Source organism: Suillus plorans (assembly GCF_016647745.1).
Source record: "Suillus plorans strain S12 chromosome Unknown HD556scaffold_106, whole genome shotgun sequence".
Lineage (NCBI taxonomy): Eukaryota > Fungi > Basidiomycota > Agaricomycetes > Boletales > Suillaceae > Suillus > Suillus plorans.
In genome coordinates this window covers 1-15685 of record NW_024537490.1, presented here as the reverse complement: position 1 = coordinate 15685, position 15685 = coordinate 1, and the positions used below count along the sequence as shown (strand labels likewise).

The 15685-nt window shown below is 48.0% G+C and overlaps 7 protein-coding genes across 7 annotated transcripts; all 7 read left to right on the top strand.

Moving 5' to 3' along the window:
• The first annotated feature begins 256 nt into the window (after window positions 1–256).
• Window positions 257–1521, top strand: HD556DRAFT_101344 (uncharacterized protein). The gene is made up of 4 exons (XM_041295874.1): window positions 257–505; window positions 564–812; window positions 865–978; window positions 1032–1521. Exons 1-4 carry the CDS (start codon window positions 455–457, stop codon window positions 1164–1166), a joined length of 549 nt encoding a protein of 182 aa, XP_041153104.1. The 5' UTR covers window positions 257–454; the 3' UTR covers window positions 1167–1521.
• HD556DRAFT_1420932 (uncharacterized protein) lies at window positions 1439–2285 on the top strand. The gene is made up of 2 exons (XM_041304475.1): window positions 1439–2135; window positions 2223–2285. Exons 1-2 carry the CDS (start codon window positions 1628–1630, stop codon window positions 2276–2278), a joined length of 564 nt encoding a protein of 187 aa, XP_041153103.1. The 5' UTR covers window positions 1439–1627; the 3' UTR covers window positions 2279–2285.
• Window positions 1902–3628, top strand: HD556DRAFT_1420928 (uncharacterized protein). Its single transcript, XM_041304474.1, has 7 exons — window positions 1902–2020; window positions 2071–2150; window positions 2223–2433; window positions 2486–2764; window positions 2817–2957; window positions 3009–3445; window positions 3606–3628. The coding sequence occupies exons 3-6, from the start codon at window positions 2374–2376 to the stop codon at window positions 3144–3146; spliced, it is 618 nt and encodes a 205-aa protein (XP_041153102.1). The 5' UTR covers window positions 1902–2020; window positions 2071–2150; window positions 2223–2373; the 3' UTR covers window positions 3147–3445; window positions 3606–3628.
• Window positions 3629–4222: 594 nt separating this feature from the next.
• HD556DRAFT_1249563 (P-loop containing nucleoside triphosphate hydrolase protein) lies at window positions 4223–4948 on the top strand (the record flags this gene model as incomplete). The annotated part of the gene is made up of 1 exon (XM_041298859.1): window positions 4223–4948. A coding segment is annotated over one exon (726 nt), but the record flags the coding sequence as incomplete, so codon positions are not given.
• A 1669-nt stretch (window positions 4949–6617) lies between these two features.
• On the top strand, window positions 6618–8594 carry HD556DRAFT_1420875 (carboxylic acid transporter protein). Its single transcript, XM_041304473.1, has 14 exons — window positions 6618–6634; window positions 6697–6741; window positions 6797–7304; window positions 7357–7385; window positions 7440–7520; window positions 7570–7580; window positions 7632–7688; window positions 7741–7763; window positions 7813–7907; window positions 7959–8036; window positions 8087–8120; window positions 8173–8243; window positions 8293–8357; window positions 8407–8594. The coding sequence occupies exons 3-14, from the start codon at window positions 6809–6811 to the stop codon at window positions 8513–8515; spliced, it is 1149 nt and encodes a 382-aa protein (XP_041153100.1). The 5' UTR covers window positions 6618–6634; window positions 6697–6741; window positions 6797–6808; the 3' UTR covers window positions 8516–8594.
• A 2243-nt stretch (window positions 8595–10837) lies between these two features.
• On the top strand, window positions 10838–11977 carry HD556DRAFT_1249566 (isoprenoid synthase domain-containing protein; the record flags this gene model as incomplete). Its single annotated transcript, XM_041298860.1, has 3 exons — window positions 10838–11244; window positions 11299–11587; window positions 11642–11977. The coding sequence occupies 3 exons, from the start codon at window positions 10838–10840 to the stop codon at window positions 11975–11977; spliced, it is 1032 nt and encodes a 343-aa protein (XP_041153099.1).
• A 1945-nt stretch (window positions 11978–13922) lies between these two features.
• HD556DRAFT_1217094 (uncharacterized protein) lies at window positions 13923–14768 on the top strand (the record flags this gene model as incomplete). The annotated part of the gene is made up of 4 exons (XM_041296708.1): window positions 13923–14097; window positions 14143–14348; window positions 14398–14559; window positions 14607–14768. Coding segments are annotated over 4 exons (705 nt in total), but the record flags the coding sequence as incomplete, so codon positions are not given.
• Between the last annotated feature and the right edge of the window lie 917 nt (window positions 14769–15685).

Here is a 15685-nt window from a genome sequence, read left to right as displayed (position 1 = left end):
TGCATACCCTCCAGGCCAAGATTGAAGGCTGACGATCTCGTGCTGAACTGTTTGACCAATATCCCTTTCAGAGTTTTCGCTGACTTAGAATTATTATGAACCCTACAGCAATACTGGCCGTACCACTCTGGCAGGCCTGCCATTTATTTGAGGCACATTGGTATGAAGGACACGAATTCATCTACGAGTGGTCAGTCGTCTCCAAATCAAGGGATAACCTGGAGGCCTTCCAACTTGGCCGCGTCGAAGGCCAGACAGACCAGACACAATGCCATATTGTGGAGACATATTCTGCGTCTATCGCCCACCAACTGTAATGCCTCCTAGCCATGCGATTCTTATAAAGGACCGGGAGGTACGATGACACCGCCATCTTCAAAGCTGGAATCTTTGGATATCCGAGTCCTTCAACTGTAGAGCATCATTGCATTGCCTGTACATTCGACTCACCCCGATGTTACCTCAGAAAAGGCACTCTGGCCAGTCCTTTGGGCAATCTTCATCCGTATGTCTCAGTTGACTTGCCTCCGCATGACAAGAGATATTCATATGTAACCTGATAGTCATCGGTTGGAAGGAGCACTCCTCCTCCCTCACCTACTACAAAGCAACGTCCAACTAAACGTCTCACGCTATCGAATGGAACAACAGCACATCGTGTTCCGGCTCCATGTCATTCATGCGATCGCATGATTCCATTCTCTGATAATGGTAGTCCTGGCGTGTCGGTCAAGAACATCTTGAATGGTGGATGCGTGCAGGACAGTCCAGAACCTGGTTTCAAGGCAGGGCCTCACAAAGTAGTCATGCAGGTGCGCTCAATGCATGTTCTAATCCGATCAAGACCTAATATTTAATTCGCAGTGGCCTGGTTATGATTCTTCGGATCCCAGACACATCACAGTCAATCCGAAGACGAAACAGGAACTCGTAGTTGCGCTGTGCACTGCATTGCATAAGTTTTATTCGTCTGTATCGGTTAGTGGTAACCTCAATAGTCAGTTTTGGGCCAGAACTAACCGAGTCCACAGAAAATGACGCCTTCTGTCGAATCTGACCCTTGGACCTTCTGTTCACGAGTCCGATTAGGAGATATCTTGCTCACGTCCATACATTTGGACGCAGCTGGTGTGTGGCTTCCGGAATTTTATGTACTGCGGAAGTAGTGGTATTGTTTGATTCGTTGAGTCGAATTCGCGCTTGTTACACATAAGTAATAATGTTACATAATGCGGCAGGACACATGGCATACACCTGCAGGTGTTGTAGTGTAGGTTAATATGAGAAGATTATGATGCACAAAGGAGTTTGGCAGTTCGAAAATCGAGGGCTCCACTGCTACTGTAACATGCGTGGACTCGGTGGCATCTTTTACAGGCAGCGATCGGTGGGTAAGGCTAGCGTGGGTACGGCAAGTACTGGGCAAGAAGTTGGCATCACCTTCAAAGCTTCACTAGCACTCCCGAGCCCCGCACTGCACCGTACACGATAGCGAAGTACTTGACGTCGCTTTATCGCTCACTAGCACTCCGCATATGCCCTTTTTTGGTAATTTGAAATTTAGCACAGGTTCACGCCACAATATGCTCACTGCCCAGTGCCCACTAGTGCACTAGTCGACGTCTAGATGTACAATGGGATGCGACCTCTGTATGCTCGTCGCAACGAACGGTCCTTGTGTAACCAACAGTCGTCACCAAGGCTGACTAGGTTGACACACGGTATTTTATATGCCAATATTGCTTTGGTCTGCCTCCACCCTGCAATTGTCGGAGACAGACGTCGGGATCCGGTAAGCTGTCTCGGAAATATATTGTTTCAATCCCTTCATCGAGTCTCGTGTTTATGGTTGTTGTACCTTTACGGTCTGCTACCATTTGTATCAAGGACCAGCTGTTCCCGATTATTGGACCACCCGCAGTTGGTGAGCTTTGGCTTAGGCCGTCAGACTCCACGAGGCGCATCATTACTCCAAGAATTAGGTTTTGCTGATAGACGCCAGATATCGACAGGTCTCACGGTGCGTTGCACGTGCATCAAAGACACTTTGCCAGTCTCAAAGTTTCCTAGTGACCCAATTACGCATTATGACGCCGCCGTTCAACGGAGGGAAATTACGTTCATTGTGTCACGATGTATGTCGTTGAGTGGTTAGTGTTTCGCTTCATGATTCACAATTTACTGGACAACTTTGAATGGTCGCTTTGCCGCCGGACAACTAGCGCTTCATAACGCGCACCGCTTTATGGACCATGTCGAAGCGATGAGCAGTATATAATACGCAGGTGCTTAGGATGGGCTCCTCACCAACATCTCGAACATCTCAAAGATTCTGCAGCGCCGGTTTTCTATCCCAGCATCATTCACTTTATTATGGAATACATGCAGCCCAACCAAATGATTGTGAACTCTGGTGGAGCCGGGTCTCTTGGGGTGAGCCTCCATGTTCTTTCTGTATTTCTTTCTTATGCAAAAATGGTATTAGTACTATATTCGGAATGCCAATCCCTCCCCTCACCCCTCGATGGTGGGCGCCGAGATGCCACTATATTGGGAGCTGAGAGATGGAAGAATAGCGAAGCGTGTTCCACGCTCGCGAGAATTCACTCCTTCTCAGCAGAGCTTCCCCGGCATCACGTTTAGCGCTGATGGTTGGTACGGTGTGCGCGTGAAAGATATTCTAAAGGGAACAGTCGTCGTTGATCGTCCGACTGACGCTGTATTCGCTCATCATGGCTGGCGAGAGACTACTCTGGCGATAAAAGTGAGTATCACTTGTCTCTGGTATAATAGTTTGTGTTTACAAATTCACGTAGTGGCCTGGATACCTACCTCCCAGATCCTCGGATGCATCTCGTCGGCGCTTTAAAGTACTGGATAATAACGTACCGATGACTCGTCAAGGTTTTGCCATAGAGATTGCCAGTCAGATTCGACATCTTGACGACCATGCAAGGGTATGTGTCATCTTGAGATTGACACAAAATTACTGACTGGTCGGTCATCAGGATAAGCCCGTTGCACATGGTTGGGAAGATTGGGCGTTCAGCAAAAACAATGTTCGTGTATCGGACGTGTATATTCTATCGGCCCATTATTACAGGAATGCTTGGATCCCTGAGCTCTACGTCATTAATATGGAATAATGTTTTCCGGTGGCCTCCTTTCCCCTGTAGCCCTATAGCACAGACAGATATCTTTGTCACTAGCACCCCCTATTCGATTCACGACAGTCCATTGCATGCCTTGTGCCTACCTTAAAATATCTCTAGTCAGTTTAATATCTATCCTTCTTATTACGACTAGCTTCGCGCGAATGCATATCTTACCCTGTTTGAGTACGAAAATGGAAATCTAACTGCGCAATGCCCTGGTTTGTGATTGAGAAGCGCAAACTGGAACCTCGTGGGGCGTGATGTTGTATGATGGTCTCCACAATTGCCCTCTAAAGAAGAGACGATCAGCCATGAGACGACTAGTGTATTGGCAATTTAGTCCTCGAGGCTACACAGCATTTCAAGATGCATATAACCACCACCTTGTGCGATAGTGGAAGATGATCCATCTTTTCTACCATCCCTTCGAAATACAGAAATCTAACCTACCGCATGAAGAATGGGCGCGTCAGTGTCCTCCCCTATGCAAGGTCTTCGGATCATTGCTGGCATCGTTTTTAGAATCGTCGAAGAAATTCGGTCATCGGAGATCTTCGAAAATCCCACTTTTGCGAACCTTGCACATGCCAGGAACTCGCGCTCCCAAAGGCAAGCTAGTAGGACACCAATGGCAGGGTGGCAGGGTGCAGAATGGCAGGAAGAAGATCGTATTGATATGTATACGGGAGGAATCAGAGAGGAAATAGATGAGTTTCCAGCTGCTCGAGCTTCACGCGCCACTGGGAGAAACGTCGAAGAATTTCACTCTGCACAAACAAATGTGTGGCAGAGGCCGAGCGAAGTGGGAATACATGCTTCAGAAGAAACCCCGCGCAGGCGTCTTTATGAAACGCCGGAGCGTTGCGCCGCGGTACTCCAGATGAAGACGAAGGAAGAAGGCGCCTCGCCCACGAAGTCGACTAATAAAGGCAAGAAAGTATTTGTTGTCCGGTTGCATTTTGGCTCAACTCGAGGGTGCAGCCGATATTACTATAACTGAAAATACCATAAATGGGAAGGAGGACCCGCAGACCTTGGAGAAACACAGCGCGTTCCAGCTCGTGAGTATCCCCAGTGAGGAGGAGATACAATTAGCGAAGCACAGAGTCCAATACCAAGAGGGACTATTCCATTTCGCAGCCACAGGAGTTTCTGGCGCAGGAAAGTCATCGCTGATCAACGCCTTTCGAGGCCTTCGAAATAGAGACGAGGGAGCTGCACCAACGGGTGTAGTTGAGACGACCGCAAATATCGCTAGATTCCCAGACCCAAACCCCAAAAATCCGTTCGTTTGGTATGATGTCCCAGGGTCCGGCACGTTGAACATACCGGATTGGCAATATTTCACTGCACAGGGACTCTATGTTTTCGACTGCATTATCATCCTTTTCGACACCCGCTTTACAATGACTGACCTTGCCATGCTGGTCAATTGTCGGCGTTTGAACATTCCTACTTATATCGTGCGGTCGAAATCAGACTCACATATCAGAAACATCATCAAGGAGTCGGGTTACGACAGCGATGAAGATGAAGACCGCTCGGGTCGCAACGCATTGTATAGCTCCGCACGCGAGCAGTACATCGCTGAAACTCGCGCCACCGTGAAGTACAACCTTCAGGAGGCGAAGTTACCCGATCAGAGGGTGTACATTGTCGCCAACAGCACTATGGTCTCTACAGTGAGAGACCAAAAACTATCGGAGAAGACGATAGACGAACTAGAGTTGATGCGAGATCTCTTTAGGGAAGCCCAGTCAAGGCGTTGTGGTAAAGGTATCGATCGCTCATAGACATACGAAGTTTAAAGTCTGGAGCCCCGTCTGTTGTCCAATTGTAGCAGTTGGTATGTTCCGCATGTACGAGAAGTTATAAAAAGAGAGTGACAGTCCAGCTGGTGTCCTGTCCATCGGTGACCGATGCATCAGTGCGAATCGGGTTTGCCAGCAGAGCATGTCGTATGTGAATTCAGGTACTGTTACACCCTGATTGATTGACCGCGGCATTGGTAGTTCTGCAAGCACCAGTGACGTTTATGGATCCGGCCTAGTTTTCATAACTTGAAAAAAGTGGTTGAAAGAACTATGACCAACTCGACGCAAAACAGCTGCAAGGTTCTGAAAATATCAGGTGCCGTGGGACGCAGTGGACGACGAGAGGGCGGACGAAAGCGTTGTTCGCGATAAGCGCGGAGTGGACGATATGGGGTTATCATATAGGAAGCGAACAATGATTGGAGGAGTACGAAATAAGCACTTGTCGTCATTCCGCAGTTCATTCTTGAATATTCAACGTTCGATATCAATATGGCATCACTAGGTGACCTGGCTAGGCTTGATCTGGACGAGCTCGTTTTGTGGCTGCACGCTGCAAGAGATTGTGCCAGTCACTTCGGGGAGCGGGTGACGTATTTCGGAGTCTTTAGACACCTGACGACTCCGAGCCTACTACTTTCTTGACTGGCGGTGATGTGGAGCATCACATCAACAGCTTCCATATCGGACCTATCAATAAAATGGACCTGGTCACTCAGTCGATACAGCTCCGTCTGTCATAGTATGAGCGACCAACGTCCACCCTAGGAATACATCAAGCCTCCGCTGTGATCGTACGCGACAAGCTCGGTACAGATCCGATGAATTGTAACCCATAGAATCCCAGAATTCTATAAGCAAGATGCGGCGAACAAACCATGATCAAATTCGAATCAGCAGATTGTCCGAACGGGTTCGAATTTGTCCAAGATGTGATGCCTATCGTTAGCTGGCTCATCGATGAATCTGTAACAGGTGCTTTAAACGTCACTTGGAAGCGGAAATGTAATTCAATCAGTATGTAAAGGACTCATCCCCTTCCTTAGGATCATCTCGCGCTTACCTTGATTTGTTAGGCCCGGTGGTTGTCGTATCCTCGTCAGCATGTAACCTGAGGTACAATACTGAAAAGTTGAAATTATAGCTCCATACTGTTACGATGCCGATCATGCAGGACTCCCAAGTCAACGTTTCCAGCATGAAGGTTTGATTTGAGTGATATCAGAAGCATCACTTTCTGTGGAGAATTACTTGATGCCGTGAAAAGAACCATATTAATGGCCGAATTGCCCACTGGGTGCCTGAGGCTGAGGGGATATTGACCCCCTTGTCGCGAATATAAGCATACTTAATCTGATGGCTAACCTTCTTCTGAGGTTAGACTATCTCTATCATGCCACCGAGATTTATTCGCGAGCTCATCCCGCGTCGCGAGACTCGTACCTCTCTTGGTGGTGTAGTTGCTGCGTTCAAAAGTCTAACCTGGGTGCAGTGGGCTCAGTTCTGGTCTGGGTCAGTATCCTACTTCCATTGCGCTTCATACTATCATCCTCATCACATCACAATAGCTGGCTTGCTTGGGCATGCGACGCCATTGATTATGTCGCAGTATCGCTCACAGTACCGCTCTTGTCTACACAATTTGGAAAGTCAACGAGTGCGATCGTACGCCCTTTCCCTTCTTTTGTTATTTGCGCCGCTGATGCACGACTCGGACATGATTGCAGACGACCGCCTTGACATTGACGCTCTTATTACGATCAGTCGGCGCTGTAAGTGTCACACCTGCCACTATTCTCCACTAAACCTAAACTTACCATTTCCTAGGTGATATTTGGTATGATATCTGACCGGTATGGTCGCAAGTGGCCCTTGGTCGTCAATCTCCTTCTCTGCTGCGTCATTGAACTGGGAACTGGCTTTGTCGACACCTTTTCACAATTCCTCGCCCTTCGTGCCCTATTCGGTATCGCTATGGGTGGAATATGGGGACTTTCAGCATCCTCAGCTCTTGAGAACTTACCTGTCGAGCTTCGCGGGCTTGCAAGTGGGTTTTTGCAGGAAGGCTATATTGTCGGGTACATTTTTGCAGCTGTTGTAAACCTGACCTTGGTAGCTCAATACGGATGGCGGTCGCTTTTCTGGACCGGAGCAGGCATCACTTTTTTCGCCGCAGTCGTCCGTGCTCTTGTTCCTGAAAGTCCGTTCTTCTTGCATGTCAAGGAACAAGAGAAGAAGAAAGGGACCGATACATCGCAGAGTTTCCTCAGGAAAACAAAGGAGATGCTTAAGCATCACTGGCTCTTATGCATTTATGGAGTGCTCTTGATGTCAGGTCTGACTTTCTTTTACTTGTCAACAACGAACATACCAACACCTCTCTGCAGGGCTCAATTTCTTGTCTCACGGTTCACAGGCATGCTCATATACCATGTATGAACATGCACTCGATAATGTAATGTCCATCTAGGATCTATATCCCACGTACCTCCAGATCACCAAGGGCTTCAGTGCTCACAATGCCACTGTCGCGACCATTATTGGCAATTGCGTGAGTCTTGTAAACTTATCTGCTTGTCGAATCTCAACATGCCAAACAGGGAGCTTTTGTGTGAGTTCTTGGTTGGTTCTGCATGCAGCCAAAGCCCTTAGGGTCATACAGCGGTGGTGCCATGGCTGGATGGGTGAGCCAATACATTGGACGCCGCGTGACGATCATGTATGTGCATTCAATAAGTGATATCTTCGTGGCTCTACTCACCTTCATCAAGATGTTGTGTGCTTCTCGTCGGAGGCAAGCACCAATCCTAGTAATAGAAAATGAGACTTATGTTCTCTCGCAGTGTTCATTCCATTATGGGTTCTGCCCTCGTCATTCTCTGCCCTCTCTGCTGGAGCATTCTGTATTCAAGTTGGTGTTCAGGGCGCTTGGGGCGTTGTATGTGTTCGCCTAATCTCATTGTGAACTTGACTCCCAACATCATTGTAGATCCCGATTCAACTGGCCGAGATGTCACCACCAGCATTCAGGGCGACCTTCCCTGGTGTCGTTTACCAGCTCGGCAATGTAGGTCGCGTGGACACGCACAATCAATCTAGCTAACCTGTTCGTGGTAGATGGTTGCGGCAGCATCAGCACAAATTGAAGCCAGTGAGTAGATAGTCACGTTCCTGCTCACAAATGAAGTTCTTAACTTAATCAGCTGGCGGCGACAACTTGAAAACAACTATCATGGAGAATGGAGTCCTTACAGTGGTCCCAGACTATGCAACGGCGAGTCACTGAATTCCGCTTCTGCACGGTCTCATTCATACTTCATCAGGTGCAAGCCATCTTCATTGGTTCTGTTGCTATATTCGTAATCGTTATCGCACTTATTGTGCCTGAGTAAGCTCTGCGCATGTCCTTGGACAGACAAATGCTCACATTCCCCTAGAAAACACGGTTCTCATTTCGAGGACACCGATGACGCTAGTGAGGATGAGGCCACGGATCACAAATCACAAATGTCATCTCGTGAAGTGGACGAGAAGAGCAGCGCCTAGTTTTTCATTACTTATCTATCACGAGACGAGAACATTATGTCCATTTGAATGAACGGGTTTCACCCTCAAGTTAATAACCTTTCGAGCGGTGCCGCTTGCTGCCAATGGTCCTGGCAACATTAGTCCGGCAGTCAATTGTGCGGAACCTCCACGTGAGTTCTGAATATTGTCTCTTATTCCATGTCGTTAGTTTGCTCAGTTGTCAACATCAATTTTTGTAGTACTGCGTGAGTATAACTCGCAGCGACGGAGCAAGCTAGGGTCTGAAAGTTACAAGATAGTCGAGAAAAAATGATAGCAGTGGACTGGCGCGGCTGGCAATGTGCCTGCCTCTGGCAGACGGAAGCTGGTGTGACCTCAACCTAATGATAGTGCTACCTACGACAATGCCCGAAGGCTCTAGTACCCCTGACTAAGCTACGCAAATGGTGGCAAATACCCGCCTGTGACACCCCCCGCTGGAGGGGTACCCCACTCCAGCAGTACAACACAATTTTTGCCGGTAGAAAGCGCGAATGGCTTGGTATGATGGGGCAAGTGACTACAAGTAGACACCACAAACAAGTGCAGTATGCGCAAGACGCCCGAAAAACCAAAACGGTGACTTAACGATGAAAAACTTACATAAACTTGAGGTGCCAACTTTATAGCCTGGGCGCAGAGGGAGGAGGCAAAATAGGTTATTTACGCTCTTCCTTAGCGTTGGCCAGGCTTGGTCAACAGCTGCGGGGTCCGCTACCAAAGCTTGATTTGGGGAGGCACTCCGGTCGGTAGATGGTTGAGCATCCCGCGCTCAAGCTCGGCAATGCGTGCCCTCAGAGCAGCGATCTCATCTGCTTGTGCAAGATTAGCATGGTCTTGGGCAGGAACTGGCTAAGCTGCTGATAAATGCTCTGCTGAAGACTGCGTGGTCCGAGGCGCGCTGCCGTTTGAGATGCATGCGCAGAGGATGGCCAATTTTGCTTGCTTGCAGCATGGCGCGCACCGAGTGCGACTGATTTCTATGTGGTCTGTTGAGAATCGAAATGACACAGCTTGGGATGATTGCTTAGCAGAAGTAGTGTTTTCGCTGCCCATAGCAGAAGGCCCTGACGAATGAGCAGGATAAGAGACTGAACCTGAACTAGATGTCGCAGTGCCCTCCGGGGTTGGCGGAGGAGTGATAGGTTGAACGGCTGCAGTCTTGTTGCCTAACTCGAGACCCAGGTGCCCATGTATGACAAAGACCCTAGATGTGACGAGATACGCCACCCGTAGGTTTTCACTGGGAGATCTGACAGATGTTGGCTAAAACGTCGGATATGTGTAATTGGTGGCCCGTCAGAAAATTCAATATGTTATGTGATGTCTGGATTCAGTAATTTGGGTGATGCGGGATACGGCGCAACTTGTCCGTAAGTGAACAACGCCACGGATGCATTATCAACTTCCCTTCTACTACTAGTACGCAGCGAAATGGATATGCATCTGGCTCGCGAGATGCGTCGGATGGCTCAAGCTGTCAGAACACAGTGATAATAGTGCCCATTCAGTGCCGCGAGCAGACGCTGCAGTATAATGTTTTGGAATCTGCAGCGGCGGACGGACCCGGGCTGAGCTGAGGTATCCTGCTCTTCGAAGCATCACACTCGGAGCCCTCAGTCAAGACTCCACGTACGGTACGTCCCCCCAGCTGATAGCACACCCGTCATAGATGTTTACAACTTGAAATAATTTCGCCGTCTGCGCACTTATTTACACTGCAGCACAATTGATTCAGTCTTGATTCGCAACTCATCGACTATGTTCACTATTGCAGACGTCCCCCTTGCCCACCAAAAAGCAGTCGCTGTGGGATTTTACGTGTGGGTGAGCCAGTGCTCAATGTTTGTTGGCTCGCCATATAGATAGAATGGTGGCGCAAATGAAGGGAGAGATGAAGTGATATGCGAGATGAGTAAAGCTCGCAACACTTATGAAGCTAAAGTCTTGGCAGTCGAGGAATTTTGGGTGGTAGGTCAACCTGATCATTGCCTCTTTAAAAACATCAGAATTTCCACAGAACCTGCATCATTTAGGCAGTACAGGAGATACTAGTACTATCATGTACAATTCCTCGGCAATCCACGCATCCTGATGATCCGGAACAGTAAACACAAGCCCCAGGCTGGATATCAGTTATGGAAATAGCTTGCGGCGTCTGCATGACACAGCCGTCATAATGGATCCAAGGGAGACAGACGTCCACTGGCGCTAAAAAAAACATTATAAAGACTGACAATCATGTAGTACTTACAGGTTCCTTATCTCGATATTCACGCTATGAATCCGACGACCCCTACCATGTTTTCCACTGTCACCCACACGACCACTCCTGACTGCGAGCCCTCACAATTCATTTTACCTGACCTCATCAATGATTGCCACTATCCCTTCCGACAGAACCCTTACCGTGATGCAGCGTGCCGCGCATCTGTTCGATGGCTTATGTACGTGGCGCAAATTGCAGAGCCCGAGATCAGAGGGTATATTGATGCGGATGTAAATGGACTTGCTGTTGCTTGCTATCCTGATGCAGATGCTTTCCATCTCCAAGTCTGCTCTGACTTCTTGAACTGCTTGTTCATGACAGACGACTTGATGGAGTCTGGCGTTGTCGATGTACGGGAAGTGCATGAATCCTGTATTTCTGCATTCCGCGATCCCATCAATTTTGACACGGATCGGCTTGATGCAAAGATGTGCAAATCGTACGGCTATTTTTCCATCGCATACATTCTTTCTAAAAGTCGTTATGTGGTTAGGTTTTTCAGTCGCTTTAAGGAGACTGCAGGTCCCGGCTGCACAGAGCGGTTTATCTACACAAGCGGATTGTACTTCACTGCTGTGGCTAAGCAGGTGGATGACCATGCCAAAGGGCATGTATATGATCTAGAATCTTACATTGCCTTGAGGCGAGATACAGGCGGAGTGAAGCCCTGCTTTAGCCTCATCGAATTCGTAGCTCGAATTGATCTTCCCGACGAAGTTGTGTCGCATCCAGTTGTGAAGGCCTTGGAGGAAGCGACCAACGATCATGTTTGTTGGCACAACGTAAGTTTGTGCTGTCATTTAACACAGGGGCGCTGCTGACATTACCGCCGACAGGATATTTTGTCATACAACAAGGAGCAATCTTGCGGTCACGCACCCTGGGAAAACATAGTTCCCGCGATCATGCACGAACAAGGACTAGACCTGCAAGGCGCCATGGACTACGCTGGTAAAATGTGCAAAGATGCCATCCAGCGCTTCGACTCCAACTGTGCTATCCTCCCCTCGTGGGGCGAAGAGGTTGACAGGCAGGTGGCTATCTATATCAAAGGGTTGCAGCACTGGATGATCGGCTCACTTCGCTGGCATTTTGATTGCCCCCGCTATGCTGTCCCACCGGACCGAATCATCAAGCTCCTTCCCAAAAGGCCTTACAAGTGTGGAGCCTAACACCTAGTGCATGACTTTTGGAGGTGAGATTGGTTTCACTTCTTTCACGCACTACGCCAATTCTTACGACTAGAACGTTAGTAATGATTCATGTCTCACGCAGACCTGAAAGTTTTGAGTTGCATAATTATGATAAACACATGACATTCCGCCTTCCTTGCTTTGTCCTTCGTGGTATCAAGTTCTCATTCGGCTCCCTACGCATAACACTTCCTGTCCGTCTTCGTGTCACTAATATATGTACATATAGAATAGTCTTGTATCCTTCTACAAATCAAAGTTGCTCTTCGTGCCAGGACCGATTTGAAGATCAGCCTACTCACAAGTAGCTGGGAGAATAATGTATCAATTACTCGTACTGTAGCAAAAAGTGTGATACACGAATGACTTTAAGCTGCAGGTCCTGGTGACACATCACACCACTTGACTTTACAGTCCCCCCTTTTTTTTGTTTTTTGAATCCAATTTTTGTCCGGTTGGGGTACAGTACCCTATGTAGGACAATTCTATCTAGGAAAGGGGGACACCTGTGTCCCCCACCGTGTCTCTGACTCTGCAAATGCCCCAGTGGAGGTATGACCTCCACTGGTCCGCCGTTCCCGCTGGCCGTTTTAGATGCATGAGTCTACTACTCCACGGGGCCGTTTCTGGTACGTCTCGCTTGTATGTAGGTCTGGCGTGTGGTATTGGATATACAAATACTTGGACCGCCGAAGCGATCGTTGCACAAGGGGAGTGAATGGAGCGTGGATAGAAAGGTAAAGGTAAGTCTGGGCTGGCGCGACGTGCTGCAAACTGATCCTTGCTGTTACAGTCCTCTTGATCATGGCAAGCAGCAACATCGACAGGGACATCTGGGGGATCCTACGGAGGATAAGCTGGAATTCTGATTCCAAGGTTGGTGCAATATTGCTTGTGGTCCATTTGTAGGTCAAGCTTAAGTGTCGGAGTGTAACACGACGGAGGGCCCACACCTGAGTGACACCGTTTATGTTACTACTTAGTAACGTGAGAACATACACTCTCGCGTTACTAGTTAGAGGGAATAATCTATACTACAGTACTGCACCACTTACTTCAGTAATCAGCAGTGACTTCGCAGGTACATTTTTTTCCTCTCGGCTTTATCCGATGGTGGCTTAGCTGACTGCAGCATAATCAACTTTTGGCAATGTGCGGGCTGGGTGCCGACCACTCCCGCCGCTGGCGCCAACGTTCCCACAGCCTCTGCTCATCGTCTACAACGACGAGCACACTATATCACTCAACCTTACCCAAATTTGAGCGCGTTTTTTGCGCATCCTTTGTCTTATGGTCCTACTCTACTCTTGTGATGTTTTTTCAAGTGCATCTGTCTCATTTTAGCTACATATTCGGTGAGTATTTGTGTACCTTCTGTGTTCTGACTAAGCATACTAACTGTTGTTCCTCACCACCATGGGGAGACAGCATCCATTCCGCACAACGTCGCAGAGGGTCACAATGACCGTACTTCGTCATACAGGCCCACGGACCACATCTGCAAGCCTGACCCGTATACGAGCAGACCGCCTGCGAGCTGAGAGAGAGCTCCAACTTCAAGCTCAAGGTGAGTGTACAAATCAGTCTTGTCTTTCATTCTTACAGCGATGTATGAGCAGATCAACGTTGCACACAGCAGGCTGCCCTCGCTGTGGAGGCTTCGCTGGAAGCTGGGTCGACTTTCGATACAATGGACCAGTTTTACGATGGTGAATTGTTGATGCAGTGTTCAGACGGCAGTGATGGCGACACGGACACAGACACGGATACAGACACGGACATGGACAGCAACAGTAATGAGGGCCGTTACTCAGTCGAATCCCGGCTACTCTCTGCCTATGCTAGGCTGCAGTTACAAAACAGGTACGTATTGTATTTCTTCTACTCAGTCTTTCTGGCTAATCAAGGTTACTGCAGCTCGTTGAAACACCGTAGTGACCAACGGACACGAGAAGCACACTACACCAATATGCACGCTTCATGGCGCTTGCAGCTGCCTGCACTGACAAATGCGTATCTCACTTGGAAGCATAACAGTTCGCTCAATGTCGCTCAAACTTCGGCTCACAAGTTCCAGGTCACAGCGGTGCATGTCTTTGGTACGTTTTTTTTAAACAAAAGATTTCATTACTTACATTTTCTAGAACTAGACTACTTTCATGATATCACACAACAGCACGAAGAAGTCGCGAATGTGTCTCTATTGCATGTGGGTCTACTCGGCTGCTCTCCTACTGCACCAACTGTTGCAATTAGCCTGCAATGTCTTGAGCTCTATCATCAGCTTCGACGACGGCAATCTTCATTCAGCATCCAGGCATTCACAAAGGTCTTGTGCGCAATACATAATGTAAGTCATTCTTTGTGCATGGACTTACAGCATTCTAATCAATCATTAGGTCAATTACACGCAAACATTCCGTGATCAATTTTCGATCACATTCAATATCTATCTCACAATACTTCGTAGTGTTTGGTCTCAAGTGGACATGGCACTCGGCCGCACAGATCCTGACTGGCGCCTTCGACATGGTTGTCCGCCGTGCACGTTTGAGGTCAGTGTGTTATTTTTATTTTAAAAACATCATTGTCTGATCTATTTCAACAGCAACCTAATGAATGTCCGCTGTATCCTACCAGTCTCAAAGCAATGGATGGGAACAATTCTGCAAAACACATGGCAAATGCTGGCAGTGCCGACCTCCGCATCTTTCCCAGCAGATACATGATTCCCCCGGATCAAGTTGATGTGTTCAAGGATGACATACGACTAGGTCCTGGTGAATGTGGAGCCTGTTACAGTAACATTTAACCCCTATACTCATTTTCCTTTCTCACTTCCAAACGGGCCGTCCGTACCACGCTTATCTCTTATCATGCCTATCTCTTATCTTGACTCTTATCTTGACCAAGCGGGCTGTCCGCCTCTTTTTGCTTCTATCTTGATAAACGCATTTACAAGCTCCGCTTGAACATTGGTATATAAACTTACCTACCTACGGTTGTATTCTTTACTTTAATCTACTGGGTTTTACCTGGAACATTGTCCTTCAGCAAGGTCTCCAACCTTGCTGCCTAAGAACTACTATTCTAAGGGAGTCAGCGACACTCGCCTTAGCCAGAACACTTAAACTCTCAATCGAGAGCAGACTAACGTCTATCTGGCATCCTGCCGATTGTCTACTCAGACAAAGATAGCTCGACTCATCCCAGTCGTAACAAAAGATTAAAGTCTTTATTACCTGAACCGTTGCCATCTGCAACGAAACCGACACCACGACTTCGTTAACTCCTTTGATCGGAGCCTTGAACTTAGGAGCTCTACCAACCATTCCTCCTTTGAACACCATGACGACCCAGAACAAAGATATAGAACTAAAGATCGGTTCCCCTCCCGAATTCGATGGAGACAGAGAAGAATCAAAGAGATTCATGATGAAATGTCACGCATACCTCGACATTAACGACAAAGTCTACGGTGATGATAAGAAGAAAATCATCCTCGTGTTATCCTACATGACGAAAGGAAACGCAGCAGCTTGGGCGGAAGACTTCATGGAAGCAGCCCTAGACCCCAAAAGAAAAGACACCTCTGGACAAATGATCAGCTATGGAACCTGGGCCAAATTCAAAAAGGACTTCGACGAAGCCTTTAAACCCATGGACCCCGCCGGAACTGCCATGATG